Source organism: Hyla sarda, chromosome 12 (genome assembly GCF_029499605.1).
Source record: "Hyla sarda isolate aHylSar1 chromosome 12, aHylSar1.hap1, whole genome shotgun sequence".
Taxonomy (NCBI): domain Eukaryota; kingdom Metazoa; phylum Chordata; class Amphibia; order Anura; family Hylidae; genus Hyla; species Hyla sarda.
In genome coordinates, this window is record NC_079200.1 from 20,044,551 (window position 1) to 20,060,968 (window position 16,418).

Here is a 16,418-nt window from a genome sequence, read left to right on the forward strand (position 1 = left end):
ACTTATTTATCAATGATATAGAGGATGGTATTAACAGCTCTGTTTCTATCTTTGCAGATGACACCAAGCTTTGTAGCACGGTACAGTCTATAGAGGATGTGCATAAGTTACAAGATGACTTGGATAGACTAAGTGTCTGGGCATCCACTTGGCAAATGAGGTTCAATGTGGATAAATGTAAAGTTATGCATCTGGGTACTAATAACCTGCATGCGTCGTATGTCTTAGGGGGGATTAAACTGGCAGAGTCACTGGTAGAGAAGGATCTGGGTGTACTTGTAGATCACAGACTACAGAATAGCATGCAATGTCAGGCTGCTGCTTCCAAAGCCGGCAGGATATTGTCATGTATAAAAAGAGGCATGGACTCAAGGGACAGGGACATAATACTCCCCCTTTATAAAGCATTGGTACGGCCTCACTTGGAATATGCTGTTCAGTTTTGGGCACCAGTCCATAAAAGGGACACTGTGGAGATGGAAAGGGTGCAGAGATGCACGACTAAACTAATATGGGGCATGGAACATCTTAGCTATGAGGAGCGATTAAAGGAGTTACAATTGTTTAGTCTTGAGAAGAGACGTTTAAGGGGGGGATATGATAAATGTATATAGGTATATTAATGGTATATAGGTATATTAATTAATATAACGCTACGTGGACGGCGTCCAAGTCCTCCCTTGCCTTGTCTGTTATTATGCTGCACTTTATGGAATAAACAAGTTTGTTATACCACGACACTGGTGAGTGCCATTTACCTTCTTTTATTGCTATATTAATGGCCCATACAAAAAATATGGAGAAAAACTGTTCCAGGTTAAACCTCCCCAAAGGACAAGGGGGCACTCCGTCCATCTGGAGAAGAAAAGGTTTAGCCTCAAAGGGCGACACGCCTTCTTTACCATAAGAACTGTGAACTTATGGAACAGTCTACCTCAGGAACTGGTCACAGCAGGAAAAAATTAACAGCTTTAAAACAGGGTTAGATACATTCCTGGAACAAAATAACATTAATGCTTATGAAGAAATATAAAATCCCATCCCTTCCCCAATATCGCGCCACACCCCTACCCTTCAATACCCTGGTTGAACTTGATGGACGTATGTCTTTTTTCAACCATACTAACTATGTATGCAGGTACACAACCTGTATTGGTAAGCGATTGCCTAACCCCTCCCCCTTTCCTTTGGATTACTAGCAATATTCCACATGGAGCTCTTCTGCTTTTCTTTCTAGATGCTCCTGAATGGCATATCTGTAACCCACATGGCATACTATTTTGGAAACTACACCCCTCAAGGAACATAACAAGGGGTACAGTGAGCCTTAACACGCCACATGTGTTTGACGACTTTTCGTTAAAGTCGGATGTGTAGATGGAAATTTTTTTTTTAACAAAAAGGCTGTTTTTTCCCCAAATTTTCCATTTTTACAAGGGGTAATAGGAGAAAATGCCTTCCAAAATTTGCAACACCATTTCTTCTGAGTATGGAAATACCCCATATGTGGATGTAAAGTGCTTTGCGGGCGAACTACAATGCTCAGAAGAGAAGGAGCGCCATTGAGCTTTTGGAGAGAGAATTTGTTTGGAATGGAAGTCAGGGGCCATGTGCATTTACAAAGCCCCTCTGGTGCCACAACAGTGGACCTCCCCACATGTGACCCCATTTTGGAAACTACACCCCTCACAGAATTTAATAAGGGGTGCAGTGAGCATTTCTCTCCAAAAGCCCAATGGAGCTCCCTCTCTTCTGAGCATTGTAATTCACCCGCAGAGCACTTTACTTCCACATATGCGATATTTCCATACTCAGAAGAAATGGGGTTATAAACTTAGGGGGGCTTTTTCCTATTTTCCCTTGTGAAAATGAAAAATTTAGGGTAACACCAGCATTTTATTGAAAAACATTTTTTTTTTCATTTTCCTATCCAACTTTAATGAAAATTTGTCAAACACCTATGGGGTGTTAAGGCTCACTACCCCTTGTTACGTTCCGTGAGGGGTGCAGTTTAAAAAATGTGTCACATGTGGGTATTTTCGTTTATGTCAGAACCGCTGTAAAATCAGCCACCCCTGTGCAAATCACCAATTTAGGCCTCAAATGTACATGGCGCTCGCACTCCTGAGCCTTGATGTGCGTCCGCAGAGAATTTTATGTCCACATATGGGGTGTTTGCGTAACAAATTTTGGCGGTCTTATTTTCCTTTTACCTCTTGTGAAAATGAAAAGTAAGGGGCAACACCAGCTTGTTAGTGTCAAAAATGTATTTCTTTTGCAATAACATGCAAGTGTAGACCCCAAGTTTACCTTTTCATAAGGGGTAAAAGGAGAAAAAGCCCCCCAAAATTTGTTAGACGATTTCTCCCGGAAATTCCCCATATGTGGCACTAAATTGTTGCCTTGAAATACGACAGGGCTCCGAAGTGAGAGAGCGCCATGCGCATTTGAGGCCTAAATTAGGGATTTGCATAGGGACGAACCCGGATACAAGAATTACACTTGCCTCCGAACCACCCAAACAGGGTGCCTCCAGCTGTTGCAAAACTCCCTGCATGCCTGGACAGTCAACAATGGCTGTCCGGCAATATCGGTAGATGTCGTTTTTGCAACAGCTGGAAGCTCTGTTTTGGAAACAGTGCCATACCAGATGTTTCTCTTTTTTTTTTTTTTTTTGTTGGGGGGGGGGGGGGGGGGTTAACTGTGTAGGAATATATGTGTGTATATGTAGTGGTTTTTTTTACTTTTTGTGTATGGCGGGTTCACAGAGAGTTTTCGGCTGGGAGTTTGAGCTGCAGGAGAAATTTAGCTGCACCTCAAACTTGCAGCAAGAAACTCACTGTAAACCCTGTACATTCACATGGGGGGGGGGGGGGGGGGCAAACCTCCAGCTGTTGCAAAACTACAACTCCCAGCATGTCCTTTGGCTGTCTGTGCATGCTGGGGGTTGTAGTTATGCAACAGCTGAAGGCACACCGGTTGCAAAACACTGAGGGGGACATGTATCATTGCATTTAGACCATTTTTCACGTCTACAAATTTTGCGCAATTGCGCTTTTTTTGCATAGAGCTGCGTTTTTTTTGGTGGACAGTTTTCTAAAGTTGTCACCAGTTTGGTCTACCGTACACCAACTAATCCAGTGGACTGGTATTTATCAATTGCGCAAAAAGAAGTAGATGTTTTTTTTTTTGCGCAATTGCGCTTTTTTGCAAGAAAAGTAGTCTAAACCTAAGAGTGCTAGCAAGGACTCGTAGAAAATGGCAGACGGTGGAAGATGCAGGTGGGGGATGCAGGAGCCGTCTCTCAGCACTGCAGTACTACAACTACTCCCATCATGGGACAGAATCTGTCCCATAATGGGAGTAGTTGTAGTACCGGAGCGCTGAGAGACGCACATCCCCTGTCTGCGGGACTCTATTGTGACTGTTAGGACTACTACTCCCATCATGGGCAGACTCTGTCCATGATGGGAGTTGTAGTCCTGGGGCTGAAGGACAGATCGCAGCAGGTTATTCTCCAGAGACCCGCTGCGATCTGCATTTATTAACTTAAAAAGCCGGCGGTATATGCGGCTCCACTGCGCTACCGCCGGCTCCCGTATGCAGATGTCACGATTCATAATCCCCGCCTCCGGGAGAGGGGAGCTCTGATTGGTGGAAAGCTATTCACCACTATTAGCCAATCAGAGCTCCTGTCTTCTGGCGGGGATTATGAATTGTGACAGGTCTATACAGGGGAGCGAGTGGAGCCGCTTCTACAGTATATAATTGTTATGTTTACTGTACCCCCCCCCCCCCCCCCCCAGACTAATACTGACCCCTTCTATAGTGAGCGCTGGGACCGCTGTGTGATTGACAGGTCCCCAGCACAAGTGTCCGGCCCCACTGACCTTGTTATAAATCTTTATGATACACACTGCCCGTCCTCCTCTTCATTCTTCTCATACCGGAGTCGCGCGGCTTCTGCTTTCACTATAGTCAGAGCGCCCCCTGCCGTTGTCTGACCCCAGCCCTGTGCAGTGTGGAGGCCGGGAGGGGGCGCTCTGTCTATAGACTATGATACAGAAGCCGCTCGTCTCCGGTATGAGAAGAATGAAGAGGAGGACGGGCAGTGTGTATCATAAAGATTTATAACAAGGTCAGTGGGGCCGGACACTTGTACTGGGGACCTGTCAATCACACAGCGGTCCCAGCGCTCACTATAGAAGGGGTCAGTATTAGTCTGGGGGGGGGGGGTACAGTACACATAACAATTATATACTATAGAAGGGGTCAGTATTAGTCTGGGGGGGGGTACAGTACACATAACAATTATATACTGTAGAAGGGGTCAGTATTAGTCTGGGGGGGGTACAGTACACATAACAATTATATACTGTAGAAGGGGTCAGTATTAGTCTGGGGGGGGGGTACAGTACACATAACAATTATATACTGTAGAAGGGGTCAGTATTAGTCTGGGGGAGGGGGGGGGGGGGTACAGTGCACATAACAATTATATACTGTAGAAGCGGCTCCACTCGCTCCCCTGTATAGACCTGTCACAATTCATAATCCCCGCCAGAAGACAGGAGCTGTAATTGGTGTATAGTGATGAATAGCTTTCCACCAATCAGAGCTCCCCTCTCCCGGAGGCGGGGATTATGAATCGTGACATCTGTATACAGGAGGAGGGGGGGGGGAGGGGAGTGCAGTGTTGCCGCTGGCTTTTTAAGTTAATAAATGCAGATCGCAGCGGGTCTCTGGAGAATGACCTGCTGCGATCTGTCCTTCAGCCCGAGGACTACAACTCCCATCATGGACAGAGTCTGTCCATGATGGGAGTAGTAGTCCTAACAGTCACAATACAGTTTCGCAGCTGGGGGATGTGTAAGAGCCATCCCTCAGCACTGCGGTACTACAACTACTCCCATCATGGGACGCAAAATTTCCCATGATGGGAGTAGTAGTCCAAGGGCAGACTGACTGATCTCAGGGGTCTCACTCTTGAGACCCCTTGCAACTTCTCCGCCCCTGCCCCCTAGTGATGACATCATTAGGGGCGGAGCTTCACAGTCCAGGCCTGAAGCCAGGGTGGTAAGTATGGCTCTGTTCTCATTATGCGTTTTGCATAATGGGAACAGAGCCTTTTTGGCAGTGTGTTCCCAAACAGGGAGACTCCAGCTGTTGTTTACCTACAGCCCCCATGATGGGAGTTGTAGTTTAGCAACAATTGGAGGCTCCCTCTTTAGGAACACACTGCATTATGTGCGCTCTACCCAGGGGAGAGCGCCAAAAATGTCATTTCAGATAAGTGAATGCAGAGGACTACCTGAGATTCGGTGGAGTGTGACGATGACTAGCATTTTTTTAATGTCAATAAAAGGGTTAACGAGGGCTGTGGGGGGAGTGTTTTTTTAAATCCATTTTTTATTTCATGTGTTGTGTTTTTTATAATTGAAATTTCAGGCTTAGTAGTGGAAGCCGTCTTGTAGACGGAATCTATTACTAAGCTGGGCTTAGCGTTAGCCCCGAAAACAGCTAGCGCTAACCCCCAATTATTACCCCGGTACTCACCGCCACAGGGGTGCCGGGAAGAGCTGTTACCAACAGGCCCGGAGCATCAAAAATAGCGCTCCTTGGCCTAGGCGGTAACAGGCTGGGGTTATTTAGGCTGGGGAGGGCCAGTAACAATGGTCCTCGCCCATCCTGGTAATGTCAGGCTGTTGCTGATTGGTTGGTGTCTGATTGAAACTGAAAATATGGGGAAGCCTATGTGTTGTTTTTTTTTTGTAATAAAAAAAAGTGTGTGGTTCCCCATATTTTCAGTGTCAGTCAGATACAAACCAATCAGCAACAGCCTGACGTTACCAGGGTGGGCGAGGACCATTGTTACTGGCTCTCCCCAGCCTAAATAACCCCAGCCAGGAGCGCTATTTTTGACACTCCAGGCCTGTTGGTACTGGCTCTTCCCGGCAACCCTGTGGCGGTGGGTAACGGGGTAATAATTGGGGGTTAGCGCTAGCTGTTTTTGTGGCTAACGCTAAGCCCGGCATTGAAAAAAAAATGTATTTAAAAAAAAAAAAACACTCCCCACACAGCCCTCATTAAACCTTTTATTGACATTAAAAAAAAAGCTGGTCATCATCGCAATACACTGAATCTGACGTAGTCCTCCCCATTCACGTATCTGAAATGAGGAAAAAAAAGGACATCATTTGCGATCTCACCTGGTGAGTGCGCCCATACTGCAGTGTGTAACAGGGAGCCTCCAACTGTTCTTGTCTGCCTACTGTATCCTGTATATACAGTCATCTATAGATGGCTGTATATACAGGAGAGCGCACAAAGATTTAACTCAGAACTGCAGTGTGGGCTAACTCTTTCCTTGCTGGGCTCCTGTATAGTATACATGGATACACTATGCCCCCTGTATACTATACAGCGGGCGGAGGTAAGTAGTGATGCTCTGCACCCTGTATATGTATATGCTGTACATCACTCCTTACACTCCGTGGGGCGGGCGCTCTGCATCTGACCCCTGGAGTAGTACCTGCAGTGAAAAAAATGCACACAGGGTACAAAAATGTTTGTTTCCGCACATCAGCAAAAATGCCAGAAAAAACACAAGCGGAGAGATTAATCAAAACCTATGTAGAGGAAGAGCGGTGCAGTTGCCCATAGCAACCTATCAGATTGCTCCTTTCATTTTTGTAAAGAAGCAATCTGATTGGTTGCCATGGGCAACTGCACTACTCTTCCTCTGTACAGTTTTTGATAAATCTCCCCCAAGAAAAATTACCAAAATGTAGGAAAAGCTGGGACTGTTTTTCAGGCGTTTTTGCTGGTGGACAAAAAAAAAACCTCAGTGGAATCCTGAAAAACAATAGAACAAAAGCCCAGCGTCCAGGATACACCACTATTCCTGTGAGGTGTAGAACAGGTCTACAAATAGAACTGTGTGGAGATTTAGACCATTGCACGAAATTTATCATGGGGCTTGAACAAGTTTGATAAATTTGGAGAAATTGCTCCAAATTTAGACCAACCAAAATGATCTACAAAAAACGTCTACCAACAACAACATTGATACATCTCCCCCTGAGTGTTTGTTACTTAAAGGGGTTATCCAGGAAAAAACTTTTTTATATATATCAACTGGCTCCAGAAAGTTAAACAGATTTGTAAATTACATCTATTAAATAATCGTAATCCTTTCGGCACTTATGAGCTGCTGAAGTTGAGTTGTTCTTTTCTGTCTAAGTGCTCTCTGATGACTCGTGTCTCGGGAACTGTCCAGCATCTGATAATTATTTGAAGGATTTGAAGGATTTGAAGGATTAAGATTTTTTAATAGAAGTAATTTACAAATCTGTTTAACTTTCTGGAGCCAGTTGATGTATAAAAAAAAGTTTTTTCCTGGAATACCCCTTTAACTCAGTGTTTCGCAACTAGTGTGCCTCCAGCTGTTGCAGAACTACAACTCCCAGCATGTAAGGTCTATCAGTACATGCTGGGAGTTGTAGTTTGCAACAACTGGAGGGGCACTGGTTGTGAAACACCGATTTAGGTAACAAACTCAACGTTTTGCAACCAGTGTGCCTTCAGCTGTTGCAAAAAGCTACAACTCTCAGCATGCCCGGACAGCCAAAGGGCATGCATTCCCTTTGGTTACCCGTGTATGCTAGGGTTTGTAGTTATGCAACAGTTGGAGGCACACTGGTTGCAAAACACTGGGAGTTTGTTACTTAACTTAAGTGTTTTGCAACCAGTGTGCCTCCAGCTGTTTCAAAACTACAACTCCCAGCATGTACGGTCTATCAGTGCATGCTGGGAGTTGTAGTTTGCAACAGCTGGAGGCACACTGGTTGCGAAACACTGAGTTAGGTAACAAACTCTGTGTTTCACAACCAGTGTACCTTCAGCTGTTGCAATACTACAACCCCCAGCATGCACTTACAGCCGAAGGGCATGCTAGGGCTTATTGTTATGCAACAGCTGGAGGCACACTACTGCAACTGGAGGTGGAGGCACACTACTGCAACTCCCATGCTGGGAGTTGTAGTTGTGCCTTCTGCTATTGCACAATAACCCCCAGCATGCCCTTTTGTGCATGCTGGGAGTTGTTGCTAAGCAACAGCAGGAGGCCAGCCTTACCTCCTGCTGCTGCGCTCTAATGATCCGCCTGCCGCCGCTGCTCCTGGGGCCCTGATCCCACAGCCGATTCCGGGGATCGGGGCCCCAGCCTCAGGTGAGACCTCCCGGCACCCGTTCTCACCCTCTGGAACAGGGGCGGAGCGGGTGCTGTTAGGGACACCACCACAGCAGGAGTCCTGATTCGTTGGCCGGTAACGGCCGTCGAATCAGGACAATCATGAGGTGGCTTCTGCTGCTAAACGTTGATAGGTGCCATCTCGGACAGCACCTATCATCCTTTTTTCCGGGTCACAGGGGACCCGATTGACCTGGAATTGCCGCAAATTGCCGATCGCCGACATGGGGGGGTCTCAGGATCCCCCAGGCGTTGTCACGGGATGCCTGCTGAATGATTTTAGCATTCATCCCGATCCGGTCCCCGCCCGGCGAGCAGCAGGGGATTGGGGATGCAGGGCGTATTCATACACCCTGCGTCCCCAAGAGGTTAAAACAAAAATGGTACCAATAAAAACTACAGATCACAGCTAAAAAATTACCTACAGCTTCGTATACGGAAAAATAAAAGAGTTATAGGGGTCAGAAGAGGACAATTTAACCCCTTAACACCAAAGTCCAGAATTGCATGTTTTTGGTCACTTTATATACCATAAAAATGTTTAAAAAATAGTACTAATAACAACTACAGATCAAAAAATGAAATAATGTCCCAAAAATTAGACAGGACAATTTGAAGCATTCTCATTTCAGACAAAAAATTTTTTTCTAAATAGTAAAATTAAACTAAACCAATATATGCTGGGTATCATTGTAATCGGATGGACCTACAGAATAAAGTTTATGAGTGTTTTGTAGTTTTCTTTGTGGGTTTTAATTCCCTACCAGTATTTTTCCACGGTATTTACTAATGCTTCCCTATGTTTTGCACTTTTCCCTACATTTTGTTTTTTTTTTACAACCGCTCTGAACTGTGGGGTTTTCCAAATCTTAAATCCATCACATTTTCTGTGGAAACCTTAATAAATATGTTGGGATTTTTTAAAACCCTTAATGACACAGGATGTAAATGTACACATCTACGGCCTGTACATGACGAGAGCACCAGAGCGGCCTATCAGCAGCCAGGGACCCACTGGTAATGGAGGACATCAGCGATCGCACCATTAATACCCCCGGATGCCGTGAACAATATAGATCACGGCATCTGCAGAAATGCAGTCGTTTGAATGGATGATCGGATGCCGCGGCGCTGGCGATAATACTAATCAGTGCTATGTCTATGCATAGCACTGTTTTGTATCTGCAATCCATTGATTGCTATAAATAGTCCCCTATGGGGACATAAAACGTGTAAAAAAAAATATAATTTTTAATAAAAAAAATGGGAAAAAGCCCCTCCCCCAATAAAAATGTTATGGCCCCTTTTTACCATTTTATCCCCAAAAGCGTAAAAAAAAATTCATAAACATATTTGGTATTGCCTAATCTCCCACGATCTCCCTGCTGCACCCCCATTTGTCAGCTGCACAGAGTGAGGACCGCTCTGTGGCTGATGAAAGGCGATGCAGGGGACAGAGTATCGTGGTTTCATCGCTCCGCCCAATCGTGACATCATGCCTCGCCCCCTCAATGTAAGTCTATGGGAGGGGGCATAGGGGCGGAGTACCCCTTTAATGCCAAAATGGGCTGTGTTCTTAAGGGGTTAAAAATGTTGGGGGACATGCCCCCTTTTTGACAGCCTCACCCCTTATCCTGGCAGCCACACCCCCTTCTAAATGGAGAGTTGGTCGAGTTTTTAAATTTTTTGGCACAATGCGCCATATTCTGACGCACAGCCCAACGAAACAAGTTGGGTTTACAATAGTTAATCAGGGTCATTATGTCATTTTTACCAAAAAGTTCACTGTGTAGAAACGGAAGCCCGCAAAAGTTACAAAATGGCATTCTTTTTCAATTTCGCCCCGCATATAACTATTTTTTTCGTTTTGTTTTAAATGTTCTGGTACAATGATCGATATCATTGCAAAGTAAAATTGGGGGCATGGCTGAGTTCTGTTTAAAGTCAGTCATGTTTTACGCATCCATATACACGTTTATCAGGTGTCAGGATGTGATTGTGGTACTTGTGACCGTCTGCAGGCATTCTCCATTGTATGCAATTTTTGCTGGGGACATCGCCCTTATCAACGGGCAGGACCTCCACCCCAGCGAAGGTGCACAATTGCACTTGGGGTTGAGTTTCCTGCTATAGCCATGTCCATGCAAATATAAGCCGGCAAGCGTCTTTTAAGGCTTATACCAATGCACATGCATATCTTATTGGGTAGCGTTGGGGGGTTTTCACCTGTGAGGCCTGCTATATCTAGACCAGCAAGGGTGGGGCTTGTAACCTGTCTCCCCCCTCCCATTGTATGTGTGCTGAGTTCACACTGGAGGCGACTGGGGAGCAGTCTGCAAGTTGGACCTTAGGCTGCTGTATATCTGGTTCCCGGTTCTATGCATCTGGCCAGGCAAAAAAGGTTAGTGGTTAGGTCCCGCATCACATGAGAAACCTTGGTGTGGTGTGCGGGCTCAGGTAAGTCCTTCATATAAGGATATACTGGCTAATGTCTCATTTTTACATCAGTTTTGAGGATTAGCTAATGTCATTGTATATATTTACCACAGGATTGAAACCCCACTTTTGTCCATAGGTGCGGGTCCTCTACCCCACTGTATGTGTGCACAATTGCACTTGGGGTTGAGCACCTGTTATCACCTTGAGACTACGTTGTTTTGTTTTTCAGTTTTTTTTTTTTTCGGCAAGAAAAACAAGCCCTCATATGGGTCTGTAGGTGAAAATTGAAAGCGTTAGGATTATTAGAAGGTCAGGAGGAAAAAACTAAAATGTTAAAATAGAATATTCCTGCATCCTCAAGGGGTAAAGGGGTTATACAGGTTTAGAAAAACAGAGCTGATTTCTTCTAAAAACAGCTCCACATCTGTCCCCAGGTTGTGTATGATTATTACAACTTTGCTCCATTCATTACAATGGAACAGATTTGCAATACCACACACAACCTGGAGACAGTTTTAAATCCTGTATAACCCCTATAAGATATGTCCTAGCACAGTTTTTGGTTTAAAAAGGAAAAAATTACCTTAACAGCAGGCCCTCACAGGTTCCAAACACTGGGACCCACTATGATCTCCTGCTTGGCACCCCGCTGTTCTGTAGATTTTTTATTCAAAACACCTGCTCTGCATGTGCACGGAGCAGTGGTGATCAACACCACCACTGCATGCACTGTGTATGCACCACTGTACTCGAGTATTACTGGCTCTACCATAGAGATGCTTGGAGGGAGCATATCGACCATCACTACGTGCATGAGGAAAGTCAGAGCACCGGGCAGGAGATCGTGGGGGATGCCAGGGGTCAGACCCCCCTGAGATCAGATACGTATCCTCTATCCTGTAAATAGGGGATGAGAATTGGGTACCAGAGTTCCCTTTTAAGGTGAGCCCATTGCACAATGCTTTGATAAAATTGCTTTATATTGTATTGTGAAAGCTTTCTGGGATCAGTAGGTCTACTGTGAGTTCTTTTGTGCACTACTCACTTGTCTGCTTTCTCTCCAAAATGGCGGATGCAATGCAGTGCATAGGGTTTTATCAGTCTCTTAGACCCACCCCTAAGATTTCTCCTGGTGTGACAGCTGTATACAAGCAATGATTGACTAACCTGTGGTCATGTGATCTTGCTGCTAGCTGCAAAGTTTTCTGGGCTACCCTGATTTCATCTCATTGTTCCTACTTCATCATCCTAAACTGAAATGGTTCCAAAACGCCCTTTGTTCCCCATCTCTTCTCCTCTAATAGCGGCATTACCAGGTCTGCAAAGTTCTGTTCAGCAAACCTCATTTCAGGTCAACTTCTGAGTGAGACCAGGTTCTTTGGGCTATGCACTATTATTGGATGATTAAAAATAGAAGAGTGGTTATTGATATACATACATTTATACATACATACACTTTTTGACTTTTGTGAAGTACTCTATCCATTGACGAATCGTTGAATCTCCCATCAGATATATCCGTTTGCCAGCCAGATATTTGTCCATATGAATCAAGGGCTCAAAATTGGACAAGTTACAATATATTGGAAACCACTGGTTTTGCAGGAAATATCCACTTGGAAAGGGAGGATAGAGCCCTGTCTGGCATTTAGCAGTCTCTTTGATAAAATGACCTAAAACAATAAATTGTAGTATTATTTCTAGAAGTCATAGTTGAAGATGGAAAATTATCAGCAAAAACAGTGCTCCCCCATACAATTTTAAGATTAAAGGAGTATTTAGGGTTGTACTGTATTTTTCGCTGTATAAGACGCACTTTTTCTTCTCCAAAACTGGGGGGGGGAAAGTTGGTGCGTCTTATACGGCGAATACACCCCTATCGCGGCGGTCCCTGCGGCCATCAGCGCCTGGGACCCACGGCTAATACAGGACATCACCGATCGCAGTGATGCCCTGTATTAACCCTTCAGACGCGGCGATCAAAGCTGACCGCCGCGTCTAAAGCGAAAATAACACTAACCCGGCTGTTCAGTCGGGATGTTCGTGAACGCCGCAGTGAAATCGCGGCGGCCCAAACAGCTTACAGGACACCGGGAGGGACCTTACCTGCTTCCTCGGTGTCTGCTCCGGGCATGAAGTCCCATCATCCAATAGGAGCAGCGTGCGTAGCGACGTGATGATGGCGACGGAGAGCGTGGATCCCGGGGAAGAAGACGTCCGGAGCGTCGGGGACACCCCGGGGACGCGGCGACAGCGATGGAGCAACATCCAGGGCAGCGGTAACAGGTGAGTACTACCTCCTGTCCAGTGGTCTTCAACCTGTGGGAGTTGTAGTTTTGTAACATCTGGAGGTCCGCAGGTTGAAGATCACTGTTGAGTGCAGAATCTTTTTTTTCTAGATTTTTCACCTTTAAAATAGGGTGTGTCTTATATGCCGGTGCGTCCTATAGGGCGAAAAATACGGTATATTGCAAGCTTAGCCAAACAGCAACTGCTATGGTGTCCCGACTATGATGTCCCGCTATGGAGTGGACAATGCAAGCTCCGACCCTAAATACAACAAACATTGTGCAACAAGACTGGCAACTGAAGATCAGTGGCATCAGGGGTTAACTAAGAAGGTTTTTAATGTTTTCCTCCAGGCCTTTCAAGCATGTTTTTAGAAGACATTAAAACTAGGAATAGTCCTAAACTGTAGTCACATCAAATATTTTAGTCTTTAAAGAGTGCTTGTCACCAAACTAAACTTTTAATATATTGTTCCTTATTTTTTTTTGGTAGCCCTTTGGGGGTGTATGGTAGTGGTGGTATGGTACTGGTATGTAAGGGGTTAATGTTAACCTTAAAGTTCGTAACGCCAGGCTGAGGGCTATTATGCTGAGGCTATGCTCCGGCCTATCGCCGCCCTACCCAGGAAAGATAGGTGCATGAAATAACTGAAGGTCCACAAGTAGATTGAACTTGAACTTCTTTTACTCAAAGTGCTTGTTACACATCCAAGGCACAGTAACAGTCTCATATAACAGTCCTGAAGATGCATAGTGACTGGCAGTTGTAGTTGACCCAGTTATAAATAAAGTCTTTGTAGTTTGAGGAAAAGATTTGCAGATCTGTCCGGATTTAGGGGAATTATTAGGTCCGGTGATGCTGCAGAGTGTTTGGGAATTGACACACTATTATAGGAATGATCCGGCCGTTGCCGCAAGGCTCGGGCCTAACTCACTGCGACAGCTGCTGTACAGGTCCAAGAGAGATGGTGCTTGACTGGCAGCCAGGAACAAGAGAGCGAAAAGATGGCCGCCGCACCCTTATATGGGTAGGGGGCGGGGCGAATCTGATTGGTCCGCACATCTGCCATTCACCATTACATGGTGAGATGGGATTGCTTACGTCACAGGGCCTATACACATAATAATACTAAAACGAGGCTAGAAATACCAAAGTGAGGCCAGGAACGCATCCAGAGTGAGGCTTGGAACGCACCACATGACCCGAAGGTCCTGCAGCGCCAATAGAAACAGGTAATTAACTATTTATTTACATTTATTTATCTCTATTTACAATAACCAAATAGAATTCTAGGATACCTGAGTTGTAATAGAGGCGACCAGGGGTAAACTATACTACAGGGCTCCCTAAGTCCTATGGACTCTGGCTATGGGGACCCAACAACATACAGGTACTGCATCAGATGCGGGAGCGGGACACCACATGTTATTATAAGACACTTTGCGATTTACTTGCTTTTAAAATTCTCAACCTTTATATGTGGGGTGGCCAAGTAAGGGAGGTGTTACCCCATACCCTTGCTGCCCTGTCCGGCAGCCTCCCATCAGTGTCCCCTGGGCCCCCTGTACTTGTTTCCCCCCTGTATATATGTTTTGCTATGTATTATAATATATAATGTGTTATTGCTTTAAGAAATGTACCATGTGATTGCTACCCAGCAGGTACCAGTTACCAGGTGATCCCAGGGGTGACCTATGGGCTCCCTGCTAGTCTCCCACATATAAGCCCTGGGAGGAGCTAGCTCGCTCTCTTGGAGCTTAAAGCTCTTGTTGCTGAGGTTCAGTCAAGTCAAGTCTAGTTGTGTGTCCAGAGTCATTGGAGGCCTCAAGTCAAGTCCTGCAGCCACAGTCAATTGCAAGTAAGTTACAATCATAACTTTGTCAGTCATCAGTCAAGTCAGTCCCTGTCAGCAACTGTCAAGTCAGCATGGCCTGCATTATATTGTACAGTCCTACTACAAGTCCCAGCAAGCCCTTTAGGTCTCTGAGTCACTGGTCACTTCCGTGGGCCCCGACTGAACTGTATAGACTTTACCATCTGTCTACCCTCAGTAAAGCTACCGTTATCTTCAACTTTGCGTCAAAGTCATTATTGCCCCCGTGCCTAGCCCAGGATCTAGTGGTATACCTTCGGGTGTTATCGAGGATAAACTACGCCCTGGCATCACAAATACAAGGGGTTAATTCCATCTGCACCTAGGGTAACAACATCTGCCCTCATCACACCCCGTTACCACAACTTTTAGCGTCACGAACAGGATATGGGTGTGCGCCTTATGCGACAAGTCCTTCCCCCCCAGTCTGAACTGTGTCCAGTGTTGTCAGAAAATCGCATGCCGATGCGAATAAAGTTTGCACCAGAAAGTGTACGGAACTTTCAGTGGAAAGTGTTTTACCCAAGGCACTTGTGAAATAGAGGGAGAGGTGAAGAAAAGACTGTTATTTGCCATCGTGGATTGTGGAGAGTAGGTACCTGAAAGGGTTAACATGATCCGGTGTTTCCCGTGCATGTGAGCGAACGCAGCTCCGCCCCGTCAAGTCAGTCCCGTCAGACGCTTCTTCAGCACTGCGAGGAGGAACCAGAGAGCCGCCCTATGTTGCACGGGCGAAGACTTTGACGACCGGACCAAAACAGGAAGTTTCCTGGGCACAGCCATATTGGAGTTTCCGGCTGCTGCGTCCGGCTCTGCTATTATCTTTCAAGCACCCGCTGCAGCTCAGACTCTGCAAACACAAACGATTGTCAGTATTAAGTCTCTGGTTTCAGTACCTGTTAGCATTAACTCATCAGTACCTGCAAGTCTGGTCGCAAGACTATTTACAACAGGGTGCCTGCAACATAGAGGGGGAACATCCATTACGGTACCCCCATTAGCCAAGTCCAAGCCGCTGCAGCACTTCAGCAATCATCTTAAAGGGAAAAGCACCATATTTCCTTTAAAGCGACAGCGCACTCAAAATTCAACAGGATGTTAGAACCCAGCTCTCCAGATCAACCAGGCAACAGTGCCCCTTCATCTCCAGCAGCAAGGTCATAACCTGCCCCAGCTGACAGGATCATGCCAGCCCTGCCTGCAGTCAACATCAACAGTCCTGGTGTTCCAGCATATGGTATTCATGGGGAACCCTGTCCTCCCTACCTACAGTGGAAACCCCTTCACCTTGAGGGATTTCAAAGAGAGGATCCAGTGTTTGTTTGTCATTTACTCTTTTTCTCCTAACCAACAGGTGCAATTGCTCACAGGACAACTCCAGGGACCTGCTTTAGAGGAAGTCCTCACCTGGCCAGCCTCAGAGAAGGCAACTGTAGAGCAGATCTTTGAAGGACTGTACCAGGTGTTTGAGTCACATTCTCCATCAGAGGTACATCTCCGGCTGTATGAAAGGCGACAGAAACCAGGTGAGACAGTGAGAGCATATGCTGTTGCCATATAGAATGC

The 16,418-nt window shown here is 45.8% G+C and overlaps 1 protein-coding gene across 1 annotated transcript in view; it reads right to left on the reverse strand.

The window, feature by feature from the left end:
* The window catches only part of LOC130296267 (NXPE family member 1-like), an 85,967-nt gene that overhangs the window by 13,297 nt on the left and 56,252 nt on the right, over window positions 1–16,418 (reverse strand). The window contains exons 5-6 of the mRNA XM_056547659.1: window positions 14,174–14,190; window positions 12,145–12,346 (exon numbers count right to left, since the gene is read on the reverse strand). Coding sequence (XP_056403634.1) covers window positions 12,145–12,346; window positions 14,174–14,190 — 219 coding nt within the window. The remainder of the gene's footprint in view (window positions 1–12,144; window positions 12,347–14,173; window positions 14,191–16,418) is intronic.